At 27.6% G+C, this 25,574-nt stretch overlaps 1 protein-coding gene across 6 annotated transcripts in view; it reads left to right on the top strand.

Moving 5' to 3' along the window:
• The window catches only part of LOC148954345 (uncharacterized), a 361,915-nt gene that overhangs the window by 193,054 nt on the left and 143,287 nt on the right, over nucleotides 1–25,574 (top strand). For all 6 annotated transcript variants that reach the window (XR_016141509.1, XM_089086288.1, XM_089086287.1 and 3 more), the window contains 2 exons: nucleotides 3,378–4,456; nucleotides 21,702–21,945. Coding sequence is in view for 5 of the 6 variants with exons in the window: in XM_089086288.1 (XP_088942414.1) it covers nucleotides 3,378–4,456; nucleotides 21,702–21,945 (1,323 nt within the window). In the remaining variant the exon portion in view is untranslated. The remainder of the gene's footprint in view (nucleotides 1–3,377; nucleotides 4,457–21,701; nucleotides 21,946–25,574) is intronic.

The raw sequence follows: 25,574 nt of genomic DNA, 5'->3' as shown, positions 1-25,574 counted from the left end.
TCTGCACATGCCTGACAATTCCTCCTGAAACAAAGTATTGAATATTATGCTCGAAGTATGTCACAAGTAAAGTACAAAAGATTGTAATATATTCTCGTCTATTGATGCCTTGGCAAAGGCTTCTAACGCTTCTCGTAGGCTTCTCGTAGGAAAAATCCCTTTGTTTAAGAGAAATCAAAGAAGCTGTGGTAGAAATTACCTTGGATGCCAAATTCCCGGTTATCAGTTGAACTGGTTTGCATTTGAATTTAGATTGAAGGAAAATATGCGCTGGAGCTAAACTGGATCCGAAGATTTGGGGTCTAGAATTATTAGAAAGTAGAAAGATTGAATGTCTCTCCTTTGGATTGTAAAATAGTTTAGAGTTAGGTTTAGCTTGTAGAACACAGACTAGTAAAAAATCATACTTAAATGAGAGTTTTACTCTTTCGACAAAACCATAACCAGGTCTCTTGTCTTCCAATTTGCATGAAGCAAAAAATTAATATATATACTTAGTGTTTTTTGTCTTTATAATAAGTTTTTAAATAAAAACCTTATGATTTTGTTTTAGATGAAAGGTTTTTCTTTCATGCTATGGGCAGACAGAATAGATCTATTACTTGGAATAGGTACCAGTTAATAATCATAAAAAATAATAACAAAAACATTTCAACAAGCAATTTGGTATACAACCACCAAGTATCTAAAGAGAATAATGGAATCAATAAGTTAAGATAATCAGATCTAGAAGACCAGTTTGTTAACTGTTTCAAACAGCTGAAAACAAAATCTTTTGCTGTTGGCGTGGAAGAAAAGAGGAACAAGTTTGTAAAACTACATGCAGTCTGTGGTGTAAATTAACTAGTCCATAAGCCCACTTTGCGGGCTCTCTCTACTCTCTTGGGCCCTCGCACGCTTATTTTCGGGACGTCTAATATCCTTCTCTCGGGGTTGTTGGAGCCTTCGGCCCTCACATATTTGTCATTTCTAACCTTTTTTTTCCCGGTTTTTTTTTTCAAATATATTTCCTTTGGATAGTTCAATTGTCCTTCAAATCGATTGTATTGTCTTTTATTCAGTAATTAGTATTTTCATAATTTTATCCATAATTTAAAGAAAAACGGCTTAATTAATATTTTATCCTTAGCAACGAGAGACAGTCAAATTTCCACAGTTTTTGCCGTGCAGTAATAGAATGATTCGAATAGAAATAAAATAATTGGCTAAATTTCGTCAAGACTCTTGATTTAAAGCTGTAATTAAAGCTAACATGGGTAGCTACCAATCCCTAATCCGGTTTTTGCTTATATGTCTAAACTGTTTATAATTAAAAGCTACTTTTCACATTGTAAAAGTTATTAAGGCCTGGAAAAATAATCAATTCTAAGTATTCGTCCACTACTCTGTGAATATTCACATAATGTACAATGAATCCTTTTCTAGGTAATAGCTTCAGCCATCCGGTGTGTGGTGCCACACCAAGCGGTAGTTAATAGACATTACCAATTGAAAATAAAAATATACAGATATATACATAGCCATTTATGGTTCAGGATGCGTCTGGAATTTCACCACGAGAACTTAGGTCCCTTGTATGACTCAAATAGTTACCATGGCGGAAACTAAGTTCACATTTAAATCCAAGGTCAAAAATAATTATCTGGGATCTTTAGCTTATTGCTAGACTATTCTCCAAACCCCCTACTCTTTAGCTTGTCTATCATGGTTGCAACAGTATTTGCAATCCAATAAAGAACCAACTCTGGCTATAATAACCGTAGAGTTAAAAACGCGCTTTAAAAATAATAAGTCAAAAACTTGATAAACTTATATGTACTGCCTTTAGTCTTGAAATTGTATCATACGAAGGTATAAATTAATAGAACAAATTACCATAAAGTAATTATAAGCTGAATAAAACCGAAAAATATTACTAATTTGATGACCCCCCTCTTCTTGCTTCGGCACCACATAACTCAGATACCATGTGCAGATACTATAGAACAGCTTTAAATTAAGTCCTTGCAGGATGACACTGTTATTTTACTTGTAATGATTTGTGTCATATGTGACAGGTTTTATGCAGAATATTTGGTATTAATATTCAGCTTGGTATTTGTGTAATACTGAGTCCCTACTTTCGAGATTATATCCAGTTTATCATTCACGTTATTGTCAAAGTACGCTACAGTCAGCTAAAAATGATCAGTAATTCAGAAAAATTCCTTCACTGTTTTATTTCTGTTTTTGAATATATTTGTCAACTAATGTATCAAGATTTTAAGTAATTATAGGCAAGCTGATGAGGGTTTATGGAATAGTGTAAAATGTCATGTGATGTTGTTATAACGTGTCATTTACTGTAGAATAGTATAAAAAATTGTGCCCCCCTCCCAAAAAAAGAATCCCCCCCCCTCCGAAACCCTGGATATGGCCTTGGTCATGTATGACATGTTTTATGCCAGCATATTTTGCTGCAATATCGAGTATGTTCTCTGTGTGACATCGAGCAAGGCCGTACCCAGGATTTTTTTCGGAGGGGGTTTTACTCAAAGATTTTTTTTCGAACGGGGGGGGGGTTACACAAAAAAAACTCAAAAACGTATACAAAATTTGGTTATATCCATTTTTGTTGCGTTCTTACGAGTCAAAAAAGTATTTTGCGAGGGGTTCAAAACCCCCTACCCCCCCCCCCTCCAGGTACGGCCTTGACATCGAGTCACACACTTTCACTACTCAACAATTATTCGTTCAAATTAATGTCAATCTGCCATATAGACATCTAAAAATAATTCCCAACCCTTCATACTTTTATTTTATTTTTATATAAACTCCTTCATAATTCTATTTCTGTTGCGAAATAAATTTCATCAGTTCAATATTTGTTTAAGTGCAATCCCCTGTGCCCTACTCTAGTTGAGTCTTAAGAAACTATGCTGTTATTGTTTTTCCTTCAGGTGAGGGGTATCCAGTCATTTTATCCTTCATTTAAGTACATACCAATTTCGAAAAAACAAAATTAGTAAACTTAGTGTTTGGAAAATGGGTATACCCAGGGATTTTTTTTTTTGGGGGGGGGGGTTCTGAAATGCAACTAAGCTGAAAGTGGTATACAAGTGGTAATTTTCCTCTCTAAACTAGTTACGTCAACACTTTAGTTTTTCCCTGCATTCTAAGTAATTCAAAGTAATCTAAATAAGACATCGACAAAGTAATTTACTCTATTGAAATTAATAAAGCCCTTTTTTTGCAAGACGAGGTTATGATGTCGGTATGGTACCTCACAGGGATATGCTGCTTCATCTTGCAAATAACTAGTTTGCGCTGAAAATTGGAGTGCAAAAATAATTATGAACCTTTGATTTTTTTTTGTACAAGTCAAATTTTTTTTTCAGGCAATACTGCATCTCCTCCCCCGATCCGACGCCCGGGAATATTAAAGAAGCCAAAAGAAGTCCCAGTAGTACAGTCTGAACCTGAAAAAGAACTGTCCTCTCAACCAGATCCATATGCTACCCTTGAACGGATTGAAATTGTGAAAAGCAGCACACCTGAAAAACGAGTCAGTATTGATAACACTGTTGTTGTTAATGGTCACCAACCAGCAGAGGATGCAGCACCTTGGCGAAGAAGATCCTCTAGCTCTTCTCCAAATAGAACAATTATACCAGACGAGCAAGTTGTTACGTATAAGGGAACTTCTTCCTGGCATTTAAAATCAACAGAATCTATAAGTGTGCCTCAGGTAGAGAAGATCACAGAAACTGTTTTAGAAAAATTTCCAGAGCATAATAACATCGAGGAACCATCATGGAGGAGGTTTTCACAGCAAGAAAGACAGGCCGAACCAACTTCGCGAAAATCTTCATCATCGGGAATGGTCACACATGAAATTATATATAAAAACGAGATCAATGATGCTGGCTCTAAAATACATACTGCTGAAACAGAAGCACAACCTACATGGCGAATGAAGGACAGTGATGATAGTCACACCCAGAGGAAGAATTTTGTCCCTGATGACAACACGGTAGCAGCTGATATTTCTTGGAGAAAGACAACTACACCAGCAACAAACGAGGCCCAACCCATGGGGAGAACTAGCCGTAACGACATTAAAAGGTCCTCTTGGCGCGTCGACGATGAAACAACTTTATCAAGTGAATTAAATCTCGACAAGGGTATTCCTCAACCAAATGAAAAACTAGACCACCACCAATCATGGCGTACACACATGAACCAGGAAGCCAGAGACAAAGTGGAAACTGGCTCATCTTTTAGAAAAGTTTCTAATGAAACTAAGCCGATTCCTGCCAAAATTGTGACTTCGTTACAGACTATATCAATTGCTGACGTTTCTCCCCCCTCCACGTCTAATATAGTTGTGAGAAGCAGCCGCAAGAGCAGAGAAGAAACAATAGCAGTGTCTTCTTTTAATGCCTTTGAAGGCTCGGTGCAGAAAATTGAGGATGCTGTAAGTTTTTTCAAACTTTCTAATAGTAAATAAGTTCTCTTTGCTGCTTCGAACTTTCTTTTCTTTTGAATATTTTTATTCAACTTTCTTTTTTTCTTAGATTCGAAACAGAAACTTAATGAGTCTGAAAGCGATTCTCATTCATTTTCTGTTTGCAATGTCAGACATTCTTTACTGTTGCTTTTGAGTTTTTTGTAACTTTCTTGTTTGCTTAGATTTCGTGAACAAAAATGAGGAGGCTGTAACCTACTGTTTAATAGTAAGTAAGTTCTCTTTGCTGCTCAAACTTTCTTTTCTTTTTCTTTTGAATGTTTTTTTTTTAATTTCTTTTTTTCTTATTAATGAGTTAGTTAATGAGTCTTTGATCGTTTTTCATTCATTTTAATAGCTATTAGGTTCTATTTGCAACATCAAAGTTTCTTTTCTTTTGTTTATTAGGTTTGTTTATTTCTTCTTTACTTAAACTTTGTGCAGAAAATTGAGTAAGCTATAAAATTTTCTCATACTTATTAAAAGTAAATAAGTTCTTTTTGCTGCATCAAATTTTCTTTTAATTTTTTTTGAATGTTTTGTTTAATTTCTTTTTTCTTGTTAATGAATTGGTTAATGAGTCTTTGATCGTTTCTCATTCATTTTAATAGCTATTAGGTTCTATTTGCAACGTCAAACTTTCTTTTCTTATGTTTATTTTTGGTTTATTTCTTCTTTACTTAAATTTTGTGCAGAAAATTGAGTAAGCTATAAAATTTTCTCATACTTATTAATAGTAATAAATTCTTTTTGCTGCATCAAACTTTCTTTTCTTTTTCTTTTGAATGTTTTTTTTTTTAATTTCCTTTTTCTTGTTAATGAGTTTAGTTAATGAGTCTTTGATCATTTTTCATTCATTTTAGTAGCTATTAGGATCTATTTTCAACATCAAAGTTTCTTTTCTTTTGTTTATTATGTTTGTTTATTTCTTCTTTACTTAAACTTTGTGCAGAAAATTGAGTAGGCTATAAAATTTTCTCATACTTATTAAAAGTAAATAAGTTCTTTTTGCTGCATCAAACTTTCTTTTCTTTTTTTTTGAATGTTTTTGTTTAATTTCTTTTTTCTTGTTAATGAATTAGTTAGTGAGTCTTTGATCGTTTCTCATTCATTTTAATAGCTGTTAGGTTCTATTTGCAACGTCAAACTTTCTTTTCTTATGTTTATTTTTTGTTTATTTCTTCTTTACTTAAATTTTGTGCAGAAAATTGAGTAAGCTATAAAATTTTCTCATACTTATTAAAAGTAAATAAGTTCTTTTTGCTGCATCAAACTTTGTTTTCTTTTTCTTTTGAATGTTTTTTTTTAATTTCCTTTTTCTTGTTAATGAGTTTAGTTAATGAGTCTTTGATCATTTCTCATTCATTTTAATAGCTATTAGGATCTATTTGCAACATCAAAGTTTCTTTTCTTTTGTTTATTTCTTCTTTACTTAAACTTTGTGCAGAAAATTGAGTAAGCTATAAAATTTTCTCATACTTATTAAAAGTAAATAAGTTCTTTTTGCTGCATCAAACTTTTATTTCTTTTTTTTTGAATGTTTTTGTTTAATTTCTTTTTTCTTGTTAATGAATTATTTAGTGAGTCTTTGATCGTTTTTCATTCATTTTAATAGCTGTTAGGTTCTATTTGCAACGTCAAACTTTCTTTTCTTATGTTTATTTTTTGTTTATTTCTTCTTTACTTAAATTTTGTGCAGAAAATTGAGTAAGCTATAAAATTTTCTCATACTTTTTAAAAGTAAATAAGTTCTTTTTGCTGCATCAAACTTTCTTTTCTTTTTCTTTTGAATGTTTTTTTTTAATTTCCTTTTTCTTGTTAATGAGTTTAGTTAATGAGTCTTTGATCATTTCTCATTCATTTTAATAGCTATTAGGATCTATTTGCAACATCAAAGTTTCTTTTCTTTTGTTTATTTCTTCTTTACTTAAACTTTGTGCAGAAAATTGAGTAAGCTATAAAATTTTCTCATACTTATTAAAAGTAAATAAGTTCTTTTTGCTGCATCAAACTTTCTTTTCTTTTTCTTTTGAATGTTTTTTTTTTTAATTTCCTTTTTCTTGTTAATGAATTAGTTAGTGAGTCTTTGATCGTTTCTCATTCATTTTAATAGCTGTTAGGTTCTATTTACAACGTCAAACTTTCTTTTCTTATGTTTATTTTTTGTTTATTTCTTCTTTACTTAAATTTTGTGCAGAAAATTGAGTAAGCTATAAAATTTTCTCATACTTTTTAAAAGTAAATAAGTTCTTTTTGCTGCATAAAACTTTCTTTTCTTTTTCTTTTGAATGTTTTTTTTTTTAATTTCCTTTTTCTTGTTAATGAGTTTAGTTAATGAGTCTTTGATCATTTATAATTCATTTTATTAGCTATTATGATCTATTTGCAACATCAAAGTTTCTTTTCTTTTGTTTATTTCTTCTTTACTTAAATTTTGTGCAGAAAATTGAGTAGGCTATAAAATTTTCTCATACTTATTAAAAGTAAATAAGTTCTTTTTGCTGCATTAAACTTTCTTTTAATTTTTTTTGAATGTTTTGTTTAATTTCTATTTTCTTGTTAATGAATTAGTTAATGAGTCTTTGATCGTTTCTCATTCATTTTAATAGCTATTAGGTTCTATTTGCAACGTCAAACTTTCTTTTCTTATGTTTATTTTTGGTTTATTTCTTCTTTACTTATATTTTGTGCAGAAAATTGAGTAAGCTATAAAATTTTCTCATACTTATTAAAAGTAAATAAGTTCTTTTTGCTGCATTAAACTTTCTTTTCTTTTTCTTTTGAATGTTTTTTTTTAATTTCCTTTTTCTTGTTAATGAGTTTAGTTAATGAGTCTTTGATCATTTCTCATTCATTTTAATAGCTATTAGGATCTATTTGCAACATCAAAGTTTCTTTTCTTTTGTTTATTTCTTCTTTACTTAAATTTTGTGCAGAAAATTGAGTAGGCTATAAAATTTTCTCATACTTATTAAAAGTAAATAAGTTCTTTTTGCTGAATTAAACTTTCTTTTAATTTTTTTTGAATGTTTTGTTTAATTTCTATTTTCTTGTTAATGAATTGGTTAATGAGTCTTTGATCGTTTCTCATTCATTTTAATAGCTATTAGGTTCTATTTGCAACGTCAAACTTTCTTTTCTTATGTTTATTTTTGGTTTATTTCTTCTTTACTTATATTTTGTGCAGAAAATTGAGTAAGCTATAAAATTTTCTCATACTTATTAAAAGTAAATAAGTTCTTTTTTCTGCATTAAACTTTCTTTTCTTTTTCTTTTGAAGGTTTTTTTTTTTAATTTCCTTTTTCTTGTTAATGAGTTTAGTTAATGAGTCTTTGATCGTTTCTCATTCATTTTAATAGCTGTTAGGTTCTATTTACAACGTCAAACTTTCTTTTCTTATGTTTATTTTTGGTTTATTTCTTCTTTACTTAAATTTTGTGCAGAAAATTGAGTAAGCTATAAAATTTTCTCATACTTTTTAAAAGTAAATAAGTTCTTTTTGCTGCATCAAACTTTCTTTTATTTTTATTTTGAAGTTTTTTTTTTTTAATTTACTTTTTCTTGTTAATGAGTTTAGTTAATGAGTCTTTGATCATTTCTCATTCATTTTAGTAGCTATTAGGATCTATTTGCAACATCAAAGTTTATTTTCTTTTGTTTATTTCTTCTTTACTTAAATTTTGTGCAGAAAATTGAGTAGGCTATAAAATTTTCTCATACTTATTAAAAGTAAATAAGTTCTTTTTGCTGCATTAAACTTTCTTTTATTTTTTTTTGAATGTTTTGTTTAATTTCTATTTTCTTGTTAATGAATTAGTTAATGAGTCTTTGATCGTTTCTCATTCATTTTAATAGCTATTAGGTTCTATTTGCAACGTCAAACTTTCTTTTCTTATGTTTATTTTTGGTTTATTTCTTCTTTACTTATATTTTGTGCAGAAAATTGAGTAAGCTATAAAATTTTCTCATACTTATTAAAAGTAAATAAGTTCTTTTTTCTGCATTAAACTTTCTTTTCTTTTTCTTTTGAATGTTTTTTTTTTTAATTTCCTTTTTCTTGTTAATGAGTTTAGTTAATGAGTCTTTGATCGTTTCTCATTCATTTTAATAGCTGTTAGGTTCTATTTACAACGTCAAACTTTCTTTTCTTATGTTTATTTTTGGTTTATTTCTTCTTTACTTAAATTTTGTGCAGAAAATTGAGTAAGCTATAAAATTTTCTCATACTTATTAAAAGTAAATAAGTTATTTTTGCTGCATCAAACTTTCTTTTCTTTTTCTTTTGAATGTTTTTTTTTTTAATTTCCTTTTTCTTGTTAATGAGTTTAGTTAATGAGTCTTTGATCGTTTCTCATTCATTTTAATAGCTATTAGGATCTATTTGCAACATCAAAGTTTCTTTTCTTTTGTTTATTTCTTCTTTACTTAAATTTTGTGCAGAAAATTGAGTAGGCTATAAAATTTTCTCATACTTATTAAAAGTAAATAAGTTCTTTTTGCTGCATTAAACTTTCTTTTAATTTTTTTTGAATGTTTTGTTTAATTTCTATTTTCTTGTTAATGAATTAGTTAATGAGTCTTTGATCGTTTCTCATTCATTTTAATAGCTATTAGGTTCTATTTGCAACGTCAAACTTTCTTTTCTTATGTTTATTTTTTGTTTATTTCTTCTTTACTTAAATTTTGTGCAGAAAATTGAGTAAGCTATAAAATTTTCTCCTACTTATTAATAGTAAATAAGTTCTTTTTGCTGCATCAAATTTTCTTTTATTTTTCTTTTGAAGGTTTTTTTTTAATTTCCTTTTTCTTGTTAATGAGTTTAGTTAATGAGTCTTTGATCATTTCTCATTCATTTTAATAGCTATTAGGATCTATTTGCAACATCAAAGTTTCTTTTCTTTTTTTATTATGTTTGTTTATTTCTTCTTTACTTAAACTTTGCGCAGAAAATTGAGTAGGCTATAAAATTTTCTCATATTTATTAAAAGTAAATAAGTTCTTTTTGCTGCATCAAACTTTCTTTCTTTTTTTTTGAATGTTTTGTTTAATTTCTTTTTTCTTGTTAATGAATTAGTTAATGAGTCTTTGATCATTTCTCATTCATTTTAATAGCTATTAGGATCTATTTGCAACATCAAAGTTTCTTTTCTTTTGTTTATTTCTTCTTTACTTAAACTTTGTGCAGAAAAATCGAGTAGACTATAAAATTTTCTCATACTTATTAAAAGTAAATAAGTTCTTTTTGCTGCATCAAACTTTCTTTTCTTTTTTTTTGAATGTTTTGTTTAATTGCTTTTTTCTTGTTAATGAATTAGTTAATGAGTCTTTGATCGTTTCTCATTCATTTTAATAGCTATTAGGTTCTATTTGCAACATCAAAGTTTCTTTTCTTTTGTTTATTATTTTTTGTTTATTTCTTCTTTACTTAAACTTTGTGCAGAAAATTGAGTAGGCTATAAAATTTTCTCATACTTATTAAAAGTAAATAAGTTCTTTTTGCTGCATCAAACTTTCTTTTCTTTTTTTTTTGAATGTTTTTTTTAATTTCTTTTTTCTTGTTAATGAATTAGTTAATGAGTCTTTGATCGTTTCTCATTCATTTTAATAGATATTATGTTCTATTTGCAACGTCAAACTTTCTTTTCTTTTGTTTATTATGTTCGTTTATTTCTTCTTTACTTAAACTTTGTACAGAAAATTGAGTAAGCTATAAAATTTTCTCATACTTATTAATAGTAAATAAGTTCTTTTTGCTGCATCAAACTTTATTTTCTTTTTTTTTTTGAATGTTTTTTTTTATTTCTTTTTTCTTGTTAATGAATTAGTTAATGAGTCTTTGATCGTTTCTCATTCATTTTAATAGCTATTAGGTTCTATTTGCAACGTCAAACTTTCTTTTCTTTTGTTTATTATGTCCGTTTATTTCTTCTTTACTTAAACTTTGTGCAGAAAATTGAGTAGGTTATAAAATTTTCTAATACTTATTAAAAGTAAATAAGTTCTTTTTGCTGCATCAAACTTTCTTTTCTTTTTTTTTTGAATGTTTTTTTTAATTTCTTTTTTCTTGTTAATGAATTAGTTAATGAGTCTTTGATCGTTTCTCATTCATTTTAATAGCTATTAGGTTCTATTTGCAACATCAAACTTTCTTTTCTTTTGTTTATTATTTTTTGTTTATTTCTTCTTTACTTAAAATTTGTGCAGAAAATTGAGTAAGCTATAAAATTTTCTCATACTTATTAATAGTAAATAAGTTCTTTTTGCTGCATCAAACTTTATTTTCTTTTTTTTTTGAATTTTTTTTTTAATTTCTTTTTTCTTGTTAATGAATTGGTTAATGAGTTTTTGATCGTTTCTCATTCATTTTAATAGCTATTAGGTTCTATTTGCAACGTCAAACTTTCTTTTATTTTGTTTATTATGTTCGTTTATTTCTTCTTTACTTAAACTTTGTACAGAAAATTGAGTAAGCTATAAAATTTTCTCATACTTATTAACAGTAAATAAGTTTTTTTTGCTGCATCAAACTTTATTTTCTTTTTTTTTTGAATGTTTTTTTTAATTTTTTTTTTCTTGTTAATGAATTTGTTAATGAGTCTTTGATCGTTTCTCATTCATTTTAATAGCTATTAGGTTCTATTTGCAACGTCAAACTTTCTTTTCTTATGTTTATTTTTGGTTTATTTCTTCTTTACTTAAATTTTGTGCAGAAAATTGAGTAAGCTATAAAATTTTCTCATACTTATTGATAGTAATAAGTTCTTTTTGCTGCATCAAACTTTCTTTTCTTTTTCTTTTGATTTTTTTTTTTTTAATTTCCTTTTTCTTGTTAATGAGTTTAGTTAATGAGTCTTTGATCATTTCTCATTCATTTTAGTAGATATTAGGATCTATTTGCAACATCAAAGTTTTTTTTCTTTTGTTTATTTCTTCTTTACTTAAACTTTGTGCAGAAAATTGAGTAGGCTATAAAATTTTCTCATACTTATTAATAGTAAATAAGTTCTTTTTGCTGCATCAAATTTTCTTTTAATTTTTTTTGAATGTTTTGTTTAATTTCTTTTTTCTTGTTAATGAATTGGTTAATGAGTCTTTGATCGTTTCTCATTCATTTTAATAGCTATTAGGTTCTATTTGCAACGTCAAACTTTCTTTTCTTATGTTTATTTTTGGTTTATTTCTTCTTTACTTAAATTTTGTGCAGAAAATTGAGTAAGCTATAAAATTTTCTCATACTTATTGATAGTAATAAGTTCTTTTTGCTGCATCAAACTTTCTTTTCTTTTTCTTTTGAATTTTTTTTTTAATTTCCTTTTTCTTGTTAATGAGTTTAGTTAATGAGTCTTTGATCATTTTTCATTCATTTTAGTAGCTATTAGGATCTATTTGCAACATCAAAGTTTCTTTTCTTTTGTTTATTATGTTTGTTTATTTCTTCTTTACTTAAACTTTGTGCAGAAAATTGAGTAGGCTATAAAATTTTCTCATACTTATTAAAAGTAAATAAGTTCTTTTTGCTGCATCAAACTTTCTTTTCTTTTTTTTTGAATGTTTTTGTTTAATTTCTTTTTTCTTGTTAATGAATTAGTTAGTGAGTCTTTGATCGTTTATCATTCATTTTAATAGCTGTTAGGTTCTATTTGCAACGTCAAACTTTCTTTTCTTATGTTTATTTTTGGTTTATTTCTTCTTTACTTAAATTTTGTGCAGAAAATTGAGTAAGCTATAAAATTTTCTCATACTTATTAAAAATAAATAAGTTCTTTTTGCTGCATTAAACTTTCTTTTCTTTTTCTTTTGTAGTTTTTTTTTTTTAATTTCGTTTTTCTTGTTAATGAGTTTAGTTAATGAGTCTTTGATCGTTTATAATTCATTTTAATAGATATTAGGATCTATTTGCAACATCAAAGTTTTTTTTCTTTTGTTTATTTCTTCTTTACTTAAACTTTGTGCAGAAAATTGAGTAAGCTATAAAATTTTCTCATACTTATTAAAAGTAAATAAGTTCTTTTTGCTGCATCAAACTTTCTTTTCTTTTTCTTTTGAATGTTTTTTTTTTTAATTTACTTTTTCTTGTTAATGTATTAGTTAGTGAGTATTTGATAGTTTCTCATTCATTTTAATAGCTGTTAGGTTCTATTTACAACGTCAAACTTTCTTTTCTTATGTTTATTTTTGGTTTATTTCTTCTTTACTTAAATTTTGTGCAGAAAATTGAGTAAGCAATAAAATTTTCTCATACTTATTAAAAGTAAATAAGTTCTTTTTGCTGCATCAAACTTTCTTTTCTTTTTCTTTTGAATGTTTTTTTTTTAATTTCCTTTTTCTTGTTAATGAGTTTAGTTAATGAGTCTTTGATCGTTTCTCATTCATTTTAATATCTATTAGGTTCTATTTGAAACGTCAAACTTTCTTTTCTTATGTTTATTTTTGGTTTATTTCTTCTTTACTTAAATTTTGTGCAGAAAATTGAGTAAGCTATAAAATTTTCTCATACTTAATAATAGTAATAAGTTCTTTTTGCTGCATCAAACTTTCTTTTCTTTTTCTTTTGAAGGTTTTTTTTTTTAATTTCCTTTTTCTTGTTAATGAGTTTAGTTAATGAGTCTTTGATCATTTCTCATTCATTTTAGTAGCTATTAGGATCTATTTGCAACATCAAAGTTTATTTTCTTTTGTTTATTTCTTCTTTACTTAAATTTTGTGCAGAAAATTGAGTAAGCTATAAAATTTTCTCACACTTATTAAAAGTAAATAAGTTCTTTTTGCTGCATCAAACTTTCTTTTCTTTTTTTTGAATGTTTTGTTTAATTTCTATTTTCTTGTTAATGAATTAGTTAATGAGTCTTTGATCGTTTCTCATTCATTTTAATAGCTATTAGGTTCTATTTGCAACGTCAAACTTTCTTTTCTTATGTTTATTTTTTTTTTATTTCTTCTTTACTTAAATTTTGTGCAGAAAATTGAGTAAGCTATAAAATTTTCTCCTACTTATTAATAGTAAATAAGTTCTTTTTGCTGCATCAAATTTTCTTTTCTTTTTCTTTTGAAGGTTTTTTTTTAATTTCCTTTTTCTTGTTAATGAGTTTAGTTAATGAGTCTTTGATCATTTCTCATTCATTTTAATAGCTATTAGGATCTATTTGCAACATCAAAGTTTCTTTTCTTTTTTTATTATGTTTGTTTATTTCTTCTTTACTTAAACTTTGCGCAGAAAATTGAGTAGGCTATAAAATTTTCTCATATTTATTAAAAGTAAATAAGTTCTTTTTGCTGCATCAAACTTTCTTTCTTTTTTTTTGAATGTCTTGTTTAATTTCTTTTTTCTTTTTAATGAATTAGTTAATGAGTCTTTGATCATTTCTCATTCATTTAATAGCTATTAGGATCTATTTGCAACATCAAAGTTTCTTTTTTTTGTTTATTTCTTCTTTACTTAAACTTTGTGCAGAAAAATCGAGTAGGCTATAAAATTTTCTCATACTTATTAAAAGTAAATAAGTTCTTTTTGCTGCATCAAACTTTCTTTTCTTTTTTTTTGAATGTTTTGTTTAATTGCTTTTTTCTTGTTAATGAATTAGTTAATGAGTCTTTGATCGTTTCTCATTCATTTTAATAGCTATTAGGTTCTATTTGCAACATCAAAGTTTCTTTTCTTTTGTTTATTATTTTTTGTTTATTTCTTCTTTACTTAAACTTTGTGCAGAAAATTGAGTAGGCTATAAAATTTTCTCATACTTATTAAAAGTAAATAAGTTCTTTTTGCTGCATCAAACTTTCTTTTCTTTTTTTTTTGAATGTTTTGTTTAATTTCTTTTTTGTTGTTAATGAATTAGTTAATGAGTCTTTGATCGTTTCTCATTCATTTTAATAGCTATTAGTTTCTATTTGCAACGTCAAACTTTCTTTTCTTTTGTTTATTATGTTCGTATATTTCTTCTTTACTTAAACTTTGTGCAGAAAATTGAGTAAGCTATAAAATTTTCTCATACTTATTAATAGTAAATAAGTTCTTTTTGCTGCATCAAACTTTATTTTCTTTTTTTTTTTGAATGTTTTTTTTTATTTCTTTTTTCTTGTTAATGAATTAGTTAATGAGTCTTTGATCGTTTCTCATTCATTTTAATAGCTATTAGTTTCTATTTGCAACTTCAAAATTTCTTTTCTTTTGTTTATTATGTCCGTTTATTTCTTCTTTACTTAAACTTTGTGCAGAAAATTGAGTAGGTTATAAAATTTTCTCATACTTATTAAAAGTAAATAAGTTCTTTTTGCTGCATCAAACTTTATTTTCTTTTTTTTTGAATGTTTTGTTTAATTTCTTTTTTCTTGTTAATGAATTAGTTAATGAGTCTTTGATCGTTTCTCATTCATTTTAATAGCTATTAGGTTCTATTTGCAACATCAAAGTTTCTTTTCTTTTGTTTATTATTTTTTGTTTATTTCTTCTTTACTTAAACTTTGTGCAGAAAATTGAGTATGCTATAAAATTTTCTCATACTTATTAAAAGTAAATAAGTTATTTTTGCTGCATCAAACTTTATGTTCTTTTTTTTTTGAATGTTTTTTTTAATTTCTTTCTTATTTTTAATGAATTAGTTAATGAGTCTTTGATCGTTTCTCATTCATTTTAATAGCTATTAGGTTCTATTTTCAACGTCAAACTTTCTTTTCTTTTGTTTATTATGTTCGTTTATTTCTTCTTTACTTAAACTTTGTACAGAAAATTGAGTAAGCTATAAAATTTTCTCATACTTATTAACAGTAAATAAGTTCTTTTTGCTGCATCAAACTTTCTTTTCTTTTTTTTTTGGAATGTTTTTTTTAATTTCTTTTTTCTTGTTAATGAATTGGTTAATGAGTCTTTGATCGTTTCTCATTCATTTTAATAGCTATTAGGTTCTATTTGCAACGTCAAACTTTCTTTTATTATGTTTATTTTTGGTTTATTTCTTCTTTACTTAAATTTTGTGCAGAAAATTGAGTAAGCTATAAAATTTTCTCATACTTATTAATAGTAATAAATTCTTTTTGCTGCATCAAACTTTCTTTTCTTTTTCTTTTGAATGTTTTTTTTTTTAATTTCCTTTTTCTTGTTAATGAGTTTAGTTAATGAGTCTTTGATCATTTCTCATTCATTTTAATAGCTATTAGGATCTATTTGCAACATCAAAGTTTCTTTTTTTTGTTTATTTCTTCTTTACTTAAACTTTGTGCAGAAAATTGAGTAAGCAATAAAATTTTCTCATACTTATTAATAGTAAATAATTTCTTTTTGCTGCATCAAAATTTCTTTTAATTTTTTTTGAATGTTTTGTTTAATTTCTTTTTTCTTGTTAATGAATTAGTTAATGAGTCTTTGTTCGTTTCTCATTCATTTTAATAGCTATTAGGTTCTATTTGCAACGTCAAACTTTCTTTTCTTATGTTTATTTTTTGTTTATTTCTTCTTTACTTAAATTTTGTGCAGAAAATTGAGTAAGCTATAAAATTTTCTCATACTTATTGATAGTAATAAGTTCTTTTTGCTGCATCAAACTTTCTTTTCTTTTTCTTTTGAATTTTTTTTTTTTAATTTCCTTTTTCTTGTTAATGAGTTTAGTTAATGAGTCTTTGATCATTTCTCATTCATTTTAGTAGCTATTAGGATCTATTTGCAACATCAAAGTTTCTTTTCTTTTGTTTATTATGTTTGTTTATTTCTTCTTTACTTAAACTTTGTGAAGAAAATTGAGTAGGCTATAAAATTTTCTCATACTTATTAAAAGTAAATAAGTTCTTTTTGCTGCATCAAACTTTCTTTTCTTTTTTTTTGAATGTTTTTGTTTAATTTCTTTTTTCTTGTTAATGAATTAGTTAATGAGTCTTTGATCGTTTTTCATTCATTTTAATAGCTGTTAGGTTCTATTTGCAACGTCAAACTTTCTTTTCTTATGTTTATTTTTTGTTTATTTCTTCTTTACTTAAATTTTGTGCAGAAAATTGAGTAAGCTATAAAATTTTCTCATACTTTTTAAAAGTAAATAAGTTCTTTTTGCTTCATCAAACTTTCTTTTCTTTTTCTTTTGAAGGTTTTTTTTTTTAATTTCCTTTTTCTTGTTAATGAGTTTAGTTAATGATTCTTTGATCATTTCTCATTCATTTTAATAGCTATTAGGATCTATTTGCAACATCAAATTTTTTTTTCTTTTGTTTATTTCTTCTTTACTTAAATTTTGTGCAGAAAATTGAGTAAGCTATAAAATTTTCTCATACTTATTAAAAGTAAATAAGTTCTTTTTGCTGCATCAAACTTTCTTTTCTTTTTCTTTTGAATGTTTTTTTTTTTAATTTCCTTTTTCTTGTTAATGAATTAGTTAGTGAGTCTTTGATCGTTTCTCATTCATTTTAATAGCTGTTAGGTTCTATTTGCAACGTCAAACTTTCTTTTCTTATGTTTATTTTTGGTTTATTTCTTCTTTACTTAAATTTTGTGCAGAAAATTGAGTAAGCAATAAAATTTTCTCATACTTATTAAAAGTAAATAAGTTCTTTTTGCTGGATCAAACTTTCTTTTCTTTTTATTTTTAATGTTTTTTTTTTAATTTCCTTTTTCTTGTTAATGAGTTTAGTTAATGAGTCTTTGATCGTTTCTCATTCATTTTAATAGCTATTAGGTTCTATTTGCAACGTCAAACTTTCTTTTCTTATGTTTATTTTTGGTTTATTTCTTCTTTACTTAAATTTTGTGCAGAAAATTGAGTAAGCTATAAAATTTTCTCATACTTAATAATAGTAATAAGTTCTTTTTGCTGCATCAAACTTTCTTTTCTTTTTCTTTTGAATGTTTTTTTTTTTAATTTCCTTTTTCTTGTTAATGAGTTTAGTTAATGAGTCTTTGATCATTTATCATTCATTTTAGTAGATATTAGGATCTATTTGCAACATCAAAGTTTCTTTTCTTTTGTTTATTTCTTCTTTACTTAAATTTTGTGCAGAAAATTGAGTAAGCTATAAAATTTTCTCAAACTTATTAAAAGTAAATAAGTTCTTTTTGCTGCATCAAACTTTCTTTTATTTTTTTTGAATGTTTTGTTTAATTTCTATTTTCTTGTTAATGAATTAGTTAATGAGTCTTTGATTGTTTCTCATTCATTTTAATAGCTATTAGGTTCTATTTGCAACGTCAAACTTTCTTTTCTTATGTTTATTTTTTGTTTATTTCTTCTTTACTTAAATTTTGTGCAGAAAATTGAGTAAGCTATAAAATTTTCTCCTACTTATTAATAGTAAATAAGTTCTTTTTGCTGCATCAAATTTTCTTTTCTTTTTCTTTTGAAGGTTTTTTTTTAATTTCCTTTTTCTTGTTAATGAGTTTAGTTAATGAGTCTTTGATCATTTCTCATTCATTTTAATAGCTATTAGGATCTATTTGCAACATCAAAGTTTCTTTTCTTTTTTTATTATGTTTGTTTATTTCTTCTTTACTTAAACTTTGCGCAGAAAATTGAGTAGGCTATAAAATTTTCTCATATTTATTAAAAGTAAATAAGTTCTTTTTGCTGCATCAAACTTTCTTTCTTTTTTTTTGAATGTTTTGTTTAATTTCTTTTTTCTTGTTAATGAATTAGTTAATGAGTCTTTGATCATTTCTCATTCATTTTAATAGCTATTAGGATCTATTTGCAACATCAAAGTTTCTTTTATTTTGTTTATTTCTTCTTTACTTAAACTTTGTGCAGAAAAATCGAGTAGGCTATAAAATTTTCTCATACTTATTAAAAGTAAATAAGTTCTTTTTGCTGCATCAAACTTTCTTTTCTTTTTTTTTGAATGTTTTGTTTAATTGCTTTTTTCTTGTTAATGAATTAGTTAATGAGTCTTTGATCGTTTCTCATTCATTTTAATAGCTATTAGGTTCTATTTGCAACATCAAAGTTTCTTTTCTTTTGTTTATTATTTTTTGTTTATTTCTTCTTTACTTAAACTTTGTGCAGAAAATTGAGTAGGCTATAAAATTTTCTCATACTTATTAAAAGTAAATAAGTTCTTTTTGCTGCATCAAACTTTCTTTTCTTTTTTTTTTGAATGTTTTTTTTAATTTCTTTTTTCTTGTTAATGAATTGGTTAATGAGTCTTTGATCGTTTCTCATTCATTTTAATAGCTATTAGGTTCTATTTGCAACGTCAAACTTTCTTTTCTTTTGTTTATTATGTTCGTATATTTCTTCTTTACTTAAACTTTGTGCAGAAAATTGAGTAAGCTATAAAATTTTCTCATACTTATTAATAGTAAATAAGTTCTTTTTGCTGCATCAAACTTTATTTTCTTTTTTTTTTTGAATGTTTTTTTTTTAATTTCTTTTTTCTTGTTAATGAATTAGTTAATGAGTCTTTGATCGTTTCTCATTCATTTTAATAGCTATTAGGTTCTATTTGCAACGTCAAACTTTCTTTTCTTTTGTTTATTATGTCCGTTTATTTCTTATTTAATTAAACTTTGTGCAGAAAATTGAGTAGGTTATAAAATTTTCTCATACTTATTAAAAGTAAATAAGTTCTTTTTGCTGCATCAAACTTTATTTTCTTTTTTTTTAATGTTTTGTTTAATTTCTTTTTTCTTGTTAATGAATTAGTTAATGAGTCTTTGATCGTTTCTCATTCATTTTAATAGCTATTAGGTTCTATTTGCAACATCAAAGTTTCTTTTCTTTTGTTTATTATTTTTTGTTTATTTCTTCTTTACTTAAACTTTGTGCAGAAAATTGAGTAGGCTATAAAATTTTCTCATACTTATTAAAAGTAAATAAGTTCTTTTTGCTGCATCAAACTTTCTTTTCTTTTTTTTTTGAATGTTTTTTTTAATTTCTTTCTTCTTGTTAATGAATTAGTTAATGAGTCTTTGATCGTTTCTCATTCATTTTAATAGCTGTTAGGTTCTATTTGCAACGTCAAACTTTCTTTTCTTATGTTTATTTTTTGTTTATTTGTTCTTTACTTAAATTTTGTGCAGAAAATTGAGTAAGCTATAAAATTTTCTCATACTTATTGAAAGTAAATAAGTTCTTTTTTCTGCATCAAACTTTATTTTCTTTTCTTTTTGAATGTTTTTTTTAATTTCTTTTTTCTTGTTAATGAATTAGTTAATGAGTCTTTGATAGTTTCTCATTAATTTTAATAGCTATTAGGTTCTATTTGCAACGTCAAACTTTCTTTTCTTTTGTTTATTATGTTCGTTTATTTCTTCTTTACTTAAACTTTGTACAGAAAATTGAGTAAGCTATAAAATTTTCTCATAATTATTAATATTAAATAAGTTATTTTTGCTGCATCAAAATTTATTTTCTTTTTTTTTTTGAATGTTTTTTTTTTAATTTATTTTTTCTTGTTAATTAATTAGTTAATTATTTTTTGATCGTTTATAATTCATTTTAATAGCTATTAGGTTATATTTGCAACGTCAAACTTTATTTTCTTTTGTTTATTATGTTCGTTTATTTCTTCTTTACTTAAACTTTGTGCAGAAAATTGAGTAAGCTATAAAATTTTCTCATACTTATTAATAGTAAATAAGTTCTTTTTGCTGCATCAAACTTTATTTTTTTTTTTTTTTGAATTTTTTTTTTTTATTTCTTTTTTGTTTTTAATGAATTAGTTAATGAGTCTTTGATCGTTTCTCATTCATTTTAATAGCTATTAGGTTCTATGTGCAACGTCAAACTTTCTTTTATTTTGTTTATTATGTTCGTGTATTTCTTCTTTACTTAAACTTTGTACATAAAATTGAGTATGCTCTAAATTGTTCTCATACTTATTAATAGTAAATAATTTCTTTTTGATGCATAAAAATTTATTTTCTTTTTTTTTTTTGAATGTTTTTTTTAATTTCTTTTTTCTTGTTAATGAATTAGTTAATGAGTCTTTGATAGTTTCTCATTAATTTTAATAGCTATTAGGTTATATTTGCAACGTCAAACTTTCTTTTCTTTTGTTTATTATGTTCGTTTATTTCTTCTTTACTTAAACTTTGTGCAGAAAATTGAGTAAGCTATAAAATTTTATCATACTTATTAATAGTAAATAAGTTCTTTTTGCTGCATCAAACTTTATTTTCTTTTTTTTTTGGAATGTTTTTTTTAATTTCTTTTTTCTTGTTAATGAATTAGTTAATGAGTCTTTGATCGTTTCTCATTCATTTTAATAGCTATTAGGTTCTATTTGCAACGTCAAACTTTCTTTTCTTTTGTTTATTATGTTCGTTTATTTCTTCTTTACTTAAACTTTGTGCAGAAAATTGAGTAAGCTATAAAATTTTCTCATACTTATTAATAGTAAATAAGTTCTTTTTGCTGCTTCAAACTTTCTTTTCTTTCTCTTTTGAATATTTTCCTTATTTTTTTTGTTGGATTTGGTGCAGACAATTAATGAGTGTGTAAGCGTTTTTCATTCATTTTAATATTTAATAGGTTCTGTTTAAAACGCCAATTTTTTTCTTTTGCTTTTGAACTTTGTTTTTACTTTCTTTTTTGCTTTTGATTCGGTACAAAAATTGATGAACCTGTAAGATCGGTATGTGCAACGGTTAATATATCTCTAAAGATTTATTCAATTAATGAATCTTTGCATATCATATTTTGAGTAATCTGTATTACTTCATCAGAAAGACAATACAGATAATTTAACTATCCACTAACTAAACTATGTATCTCATGGTATTTTGATTTTTAAGAATTGAACTTTTCCCATCCACTATAATTTTTTTTTTTTTTTTTTTTTTTTTTTTTTTTTTTTTTTATTGGAAGGGGGGGGTATATGAATTACCTATCTGAAATTTGTATGCCCGCCCATTAAGGCTGATCTGTCCGATCGATTGGTTTGATCGGTTTTAAGTACCTTGTTTGAATCTCAAGATAACTAGAATTTCTCATTTCTTCCAAAATGTGCTCGAACTCTTTTTCTCAAGCGCTGATATAGTTGAAATTTGGACATTTTAGTATAGAAGTTGTGTTTATATTATCTTGGAAGTCTTGTCATCACATGTAACATTATCTTCTGTTCGTTTAAGTTTTCAATGTCGCTCTTTACTTTCGTTTAAAAAAGAATTGTTTTTTTATTAGCTTGGAGGCCTAACAGAATTATTTCTTGTACAAACTGCTGTTCATTAATAATTCGAAGGACCCAAAATCCATTTTCCAGTTTCGGCATACCTTTAATATACATACTTAATTCGTTGCAGGCCGAAAATGCACCTCGAGAATCTAGTCCCACCCGCTCCCTGACTCCAGCAGAACTCCGACAGGCATCAATTGCAAAACCAGATCGTCGAAATTCAGTCAATGAAAGATGGCAGCCTAAAGACCGCAGCTCAAGACAGACTACACCCGATCTCCCAGATAACAGCACTTCAAAGCTTAGTGGCAGGATTGGTGGCTTCTCATCAGTTAAGGGTCTGGCGCAAAAGTTTATGCAAAATAATGGAGGTAAGATATTTAACAACTAAGAATAATACAAGACGTGGTGTTTCCAAAAGTGTGGTACACGTACCCCTAAGGGTATAAAAAGTTTTCGATAGGGGTGCGGGTTGCACTGAAGTTTGCTAGTGATATGTTCAGCACCATTTAAAGAGCAGGCTAATGAACGCGGAACTGTATCTCAGATTAAAATTAAAAACCATGAAACGAAATAATGATGATCTGTCATTTCAGCACCGACATCTTCGTCCTTCTCATTGATCCAAATGCATATTATTCATGCTGTAACTTTTATCTTTATTCTATTATGAGCAACTCAGTTTTTCTATGATATTATTTTGTGTAAGCACCAGAAAAAACTTTGATAGTTAAAAAAAAACATTTTTTTTTTATGAGGGTTACTCAGCGTTAATAAATTTATAGAAAGGGTCCCGTACATGTCAAAATTTTGGAAAACATTTCTCGGTTGTATGTTCCACAAAATACCATATCTCAGGATCAGAAACTGGGCAAGGAAGCCGGTGGTTGGAAGGTGACTAAAGCTAGCAGTAGTAGTCCCCTATCTGAGCCTACTACCCTCAGAGACACCTTAAGAATGTTGTCATCACTACTCCTTCTACTATTAACGTTTGATTTAATTTTTTTTTTTGTCAAATTTACAGGTTAAAGTTACAGGAAATGATACGGAAAGGAACGAAAAAGTTTGTGACAATTTGGAAGTGAAGGAAGATGTATTTTGGGAAGAGGAGTTAGAGCCGTACTAAAAGGATTATAAAATAATGAGCTTTTAGGTGCTGATAGCGTGATAAATGAGTTTAAGGAAAGCTTTAAGTGAAATTAGAACTTCTTGGGGAGGGTTCAAAGAAAGAGGTTTCAAATAGATTGGAATGGAGGAGGAGCGTGCGTAGCTGTGTCGGCCTCAGACGGCTTGGGGTTACAGTGAGTTATTATTAGTATATGTACTAGTAAAATGAGTGAATATTCGGAGGTTTTGAGGGTTCATGTGCAAGAATAGTTGGAAATTAATGTTAAGAAAGACTAATTCGCTTACACTAGGAATAAAAGAAGGTGAAGAGGCGATGTTGGGTAGTAATAAGATCGATCTAGTGGATAGATTTGCCTACATGGGTATTATAGTATCTAAAGATGGTGGGTGCTGTAAAGATGTTAAAAGTAGAATAACCAAGGCCCGCGGTTTTTTTCACTGTTACAAAAAGTTTGGAAGAGAGGCAGATAAGTCTGCGAACTAAAATAAGAATATTGGAGGCTACAGCGATGATAGTGATCAAGTATGGTTCTGAATCATGAATGCTTCGGAAAAAGGAGGAGGATTTGTTAAATGTTTTCCATAGGACCTGTCTACGGGTAGTTTAGGTACCTCTTTGACTGGTTGTAGTTGAAACAGTGAGCTGTACTAAAAATGTGGTTCTATCTTACTTTCTAGGGCTATAATGAGAAAAAACGCTGAGATGCTTAAAACACGTTTTGTGGATGATGGATGATGTGTGGCCAAAGGACATCCTTTTCGGCCATCCATCTAGGGTCAAATAAAAAGCAATCCCCTCCCTCCCCCCCAATGACACGGGAAGAGAGGATTGAAAGAAAATTGAAACTTCTTAATAGGTGGTAAAGAGAGAAGTTTCGAATAAATGGAGATGTCGGAGAAGTGGGCACATCTGTGTTGGCCTCAGGCGACGTTGGGCTGAAGCGAGTTGGAAGTAGTCACTTTCGTTTACTTTGAATCTGGTTCATCTCATTGTTTGTCATTCAGATATGTTGTGTGCGTGCCTGTAATTGCGTGTCTGCATTTTGTAATCAGAAAGCGTTTTCACATAAAAATATCATCTTGTCTAGACTATGGTGTCATTGGCGTCCACGGCATTATGGTAGTCTGTGGCCTGTTTGAATCCCTAAGTACGTTTTCGCTCCGATATTTCAAAAGGTGGTATGATGCAAGCAAGACCGTATCAAAGAGAGGGGGAGGTAAAGGGTGTAAACCCCCCACCGCATTCACAAAATTGTTTGTCCGACTTGTAAAAACCTAAAAAAATTTATATAAACAAATTTTTGATGTTTTTTTAATAGTTTTTTTATTGAACCCCCCACCCCCATCAATAAAATCCTGGACTTGCCTTTGATTGCAAGACATAATACTGGAGGAGAACAAGAATCTCAAAAATACATTTCAGGTTTTGTGACCAATATTGCCAAGCAGTTGTTTTCTATAAAGAAAGATTTCTCCAATGCATCAAAGATGTGGTAATAAAAACAATCTGGATACAAAAAGCTCCACTTTCTAACTTTAAGATTGAAAAAAGGAGAAAAAATGTATTTAAGAAAAACTATTTTAAGTCTCTTCTGATCCAAAAAAGATATGGGAAGCGGGATTAACCAATCGATGAAGTAGATTGTGTTGAAAAATATTAGCCATGAATAGAAACTTGACAAAAGGTTTCATATGCCGCTTTTTGAATTCTTGCAGTTGATTTGTAAATTAGTTAGGATGCCCCTCCAAAGATATAATTTATTTTATATAAAATCACAGAAAAGAAGACTTATTTTCATAAATCAGTCTTATTTACAATATAAAAAGACTTGTTCAAAAAACTTGTTGAAAAACCCCCTAAAAGCCATAAAAATGATTATACTAAAACTCATTTTGATTTTAGTAGCCCTATTTTAGGGTTGCATCTAACTGCTGTTTTTTGGTCTCCTTCTACATCATCATTTAGATGTTCAACCACATGAATCTAAGGCCCCCCCCCCATCCATGACATGTATATTCAAATAAGGGACTTGTTACATGTGCACTTTTTGGCTACATTACCGGGTAACCCAAGTGGCTCATTGAATTCAAAGGACGAAGTGCACAATTGCCTTACTGAGCTAGCCCTAGACCGTGAATACTAAATGCGAATCCAGTGTTAAAACTAACTCCTAGGACTGTGGCTGAAGAATATTGAAAGAATCAGGGAACCGGCATTAGGGAATTCCACAAGACGAATAAACAATTATAAACATTTTTTAAAATTACTTTTAATACACATTTATTTTTAATTTTGTAGTCTTTTTTAAGTTAATTTTCTTTTCATATGCTAGTCAGGTCAAAAATTACCTTTTCCTCAGTCTGCAGTATTGCTTTGTGGCATATTGAAAGTGCTTAGAAGGCTACAGACACCAAATAGGGCTGTCTTATGTGATCTTCTTATGTCGTTCTTTGCAAGTACCGATCTCAGTTTGACAATGTCACATACTGCTACTGTTACTACTAACAACTCGTTGCAGCACTAAGCCTCCCGAGGCTTACACAGCTGCGTTCAATCACGTCCAATTTTAATCTATTCAAAAAGTGCTTAGAAGGCTACAGACACCAAAAAGTGCTGTATTATGTGATCTTCTTATGTCGTTCTTTGCAAGTACCGATCTCAGTTTGACAATGTCACATACTGCTACTGTTACTACTAACAACTCGTTGCAGCACTAAGCCTCCCGAGGCTTACACACCTGCGTTCGATCACGTCCAATTTTAATCTATTCAAAGCTTCACTCTCTACCCTTGTCCATGAAGTTCCAGTTCCAGTTAAATCTTTCCTTGTGACCTCTTCCAAACCCATTTGGGGACGACCTCATGTCCATTT

The sequence above is a fragment of the Artemia sp. Qi Xiang Cuo genome, chromosome 3 (genome assembly GCF_049724085.1).
Source record: "Artemia sp. Qi Xiang Cuo chromosome 3, ASM4972408v1, whole genome shotgun sequence".
Taxonomy (NCBI): Eukaryota; Metazoa; Arthropoda; class Branchiopoda; order Anostraca; family Artemiidae; genus Artemia; species Artemia sp. Qi Xiang Cuo.
Note: the sequence above shows the minus strand (reverse complement) of the source record. Positions and strands in the feature narration are given on the sequence as shown.